General features: G+C 42.5%; 1 protein-coding gene across 1 annotated transcript; it reads right to left on the bottom strand.

The window, feature by feature from the left end:
* Nucleotides 1-49: 49 nt before the first annotated feature.
* LOC147818851 (uncharacterized) lies at nt 50-3,270 on the bottom strand. Its single transcript, XM_087175250.1, has 4 exons — nt 3,093-3,270; nt 2,529-2,603; nt 1,115-1,204; nt 50-474 (listed from the first exon to the last, which is right to left on the bottom strand). Exons 1-4 carry the CDS (start codon nt 3,268-3,270, stop codon nt 398-400), a joined length of 420 nt encoding a protein of 139 aa, XP_087031376.1. The 3' UTR covers nt 50-397.
* Nucleotides 3,271-3,304: the final 34 nt, after the last annotated feature.

Genomic DNA, 3,304 nt, shown 5'->3' with positions numbered 1-3,304 from the left:
TAATCCTCCTTTGACTCGCTGCTCATGACTGGACACCAGTGTTTGTAACATTAGATCATACATGACATTTTACCGTATATTGGTAATGAAATGACAAGCTAACACTGAAGATGAGCAGCTGTGCTATCAGCTGGCTAGCATTAGCTGGCTAAACTTGTTGACAGGTGAAAAGGTCAGAATGTGGAGAAAATTCATTTTAAAATCACACGTGATGAAGAAAAGCATCACATCTTCACGTCTGAGAGACTGAGACATTTAATGTTTTTGCTTGATAAATAATTAGTTTATTAACAAATCATCAATAATTCATTAGTAGACTGTTAGCTGCAGCAGTTCATTGAACAGCATTCAAAACTACAAAATACCAGTTGGTGAGCAGCGAACCAGCTGCAGGACGTCAGTGGGTGGACTGGTGACAAGCTGTGACGGTCGACATCAGTGACGAATAGACGACCTCAGGCTCTGGTGGACACCCTGAAAACACACACACACACACACACACACACTGGTTAACATGTCAGATAAGAACCACCCACTGACTCGTGTACAAACGTCTAAATAACCAGACTCCACACGGTGCTCTGACCTCCTGACACATTTTCCCTCCTCAAATCAAATCAATGTAATCAATAAATTCACCTCAGTGAAGCGTCTGTAATAATAATTTCTGTTGTATACATACTGTATATACTGGGGGGTCAATACACAACAGGTAGCTCACTTTTTAAAAGGATATCTATCAATGGCTAGGTTAGCTTAGCATAAAGACTGGAAGCAAAACCCATCTGGCAGCACCTCTAAAAAGTTTCCAAATGCTTTCGTACAAAAGAACAAATATATTATCAATCAGTGTGCTGGAACAGTTTCCTGTTCGGCAACAGTCAGTTGTCACGGTGAGGTTGCCGGGTTTGGTTCCGTCCTGCCTGTACGGAGACCAGAACCAGAACCAGAACCTGTGCTCACAAACTGAATCTATAGCAACAAGTGCAGTAAACTGAGTAAACAGTGAGCAGGTGGATGCACAGTTTAATGATCCAACCATCTGCTCGTTGTGGGCGGGGCCACGTTGAGCAGAGACAGAGGAAGCTTCAGTGAGGAAGAGGAGCAGCTGTACCTCTGCTGCTGTTTGCTCTGATGATGATCTGTCCGTAACTGACGTCTGCTGTTCTTCCCACTGCTGCGTAAACTGCAGCTGCATCAGCTCCTGCAACAGAAGAGTCATGTGACTGCATTTAAAACGTACAAATATTACCCAGAAGACATCACTACAACATTAAAAACTGTCATTTATGTTTATTTTATAATACGATAGAAATTGTATTAATTTTAGCTGAAAGCATCAGGATACGACGATATTACACTTATTTTTAACAGTATTTCTGTGCAAGATGAAAGAAAATGAATTCAGCAGGTGATTACTTATGAAACAGGAAAATGGACGACCACAGAGCTGCTCACTTCTCACACTTTTCACCAGCCACAGTAAACCACTCTGTGCCAAGCAGAAAACACTTCTTACTTTTCTTTCAGTGCGACGAGATTTAATGGGTGAGAAATGTTGCGATCTGTTTGATGAACACGCTCAAGGTTTTGAACGGACCTCTGTGAACCCTGCTGACCCTCGGATGTGATGAACTTCCTCCCCTCAGTATTAACTTTTCATCCAGTGACATCATCAGGTCACATTTTAATCTGACGACACCTCTGTGAACTGTAAAATTCACACCCACTTCACTGTCCCTGGAAATGTCCAATCTTTAAACTTTTGTAATTAAAAACTAGCGTTTCGCTTGTTTTGGCCAAAACTGGGAACTGGCTGCTAGCGATAGCAGCTTTAGAAGTGACACTAAAACCATCAAAACAGAGTTGTCCAATCAGATTTTTCTTTTCTTTTTGTGGTCTCTAGGCAGAGAAAAGTTAGCGGGCTCACTCATTGCTTAGGAGTTCATAACCGGGAAGAAAATCAACAAAAGCAAACATACCCAAAAGCCCCCCAGCCGGAACTTGAAAATAGTTTTTATGTTGGAAGGAGAAGTTTTCTGACTGTCTGCGATGGACTTCATGCGACGATATTCACAACCATTTATAAAAACAATTATTTTGATTCTTTGGATCTGTGGAGCCTTATGGAATAATTGAGGAATGGATAGACAATAGAACTTCACGACTGCTTCAAAAGTAGGGAGCCATCATTTTATCAGTCGGCCTTCCAGCACAACAGTTGACATGGTCAAAATACATGAGACCGGGATGGTCCCCCTTTATTTCATCAGTAAAAACGTTGGATATTTTGATGACGTATTAACCACTGAGCTGGTTTTCATTTCAGCAATCTGGTCACTTTATAATACACCACTCACTGAACAACACATGTCCCTCAGCATCAACCTACATTTGAATTTTAACTAAAATACAACTTGAGTTTGACTTTTAATGTTAGCAGGGTTAAACTAGTTGTGGAGGGCCTCCCTCCTGACGTCATCACCAACACTGACCACAGCCTCCTCACAGCAGAGCAGCTGACGTACCTGTCCAGCTGTTTGCTTCATCCCTGACGTCAGCTGCTCCTTTCACAGCTGAGGACAGCGGCGCTGCTTCTCGCTCTGCAGAAGAAGTCAAATAACAAATATTTTACCTGAACCACAAACACAGGTCGGTTTTTGTTTTCAACCATCTGATACGACCCTACCACGGCAAGCCGACCGGACCTCGGTTGTCATGGCTACAACAATAAACGCAAAGTGAGAAGCTGACGTGTTGAGCTGCAGGTAGAGACACGTGCACGAAACAAGAACACAGGAAACTGAACTGCAGCACAATTTCTGTTCTCGTACCAACACCTTGACCACAAGAAACAAAACATGCTTCATCCTTCAAACACAGTCACCACAGTCTGAACCTCCAGTTACTAAAGAAGGTTTGAGTCGTATATAAATGTTAAATGTGAAAGAGCTAATGAAAGTTTCAAAAGTCACGTTGTGTTTTTTTACTACACGCTGAAACACATTTACATTTATTATATTTAAACTGTAACATTAACCTCAAGAACGTCCTCACTGGAGCCCTCAGGGGAAGTGCTGAGTGTGTCTCACCTCCAGGTTTCCTCCGGACACGTCGTCTCACCAGCAGAACCAGCAGAACCAACAGAACCAGGAGCACCAGACCACAGGCAGATGCAGAAACTAAGATTACAGATGTAGTAACAGCTGGAGGTGGAGGAGCTGTGGTGGTGGGTGTCTCTGGAATAAATACAGAAATGATTAAAAGCATGTTTGTGGTCATCAACTCAACTGAAGAGTGACCT

This window comes from Seriola lalandi, unplaced genomic scaffold (assembly GCF_002814215.2).
Source record: "Seriola lalandi dorsalis isolate HSWRI2012SDOR001 ecotype SW California unplaced genomic scaffold, Sedor1 jcf7180002054433, whole genome shotgun sequence".
NCBI classification, from domain to species: Eukaryota; Metazoa; Chordata; class Actinopteri; order Carangiformes; family Carangidae; genus Seriola; species Seriola lalandi.
Note: the sequence above shows the minus strand (reverse complement) of the source record. Positions and strands in the feature narration are given on the sequence as shown.

Excerpts from the sequence above, each read along its gene's own strand:
- LOC147818851 (XM_087175250.1), bottom strand. The coding sequence starts at position 3,270 with ATGCTTTTAATCATTTCTGTATTTATTCCAGAGACACCCACCACCACA. Across the intron at positions 1,205-2,528 it reads TGAAGCAAACAGCTGGACAG|GAGCTGATGCAGCTGCAGTT; the intron begins GTACGTCAGCTG and ends CTTCTGTTGCAG. Across the intron at positions 475-1,114 it reads CAGAGCAAACAGCAGCAGAG|GGTGTCCACCAGAGCCTGAG; the intron begins GTACAGCTGCTC and ends GTGTGTTTTCAG.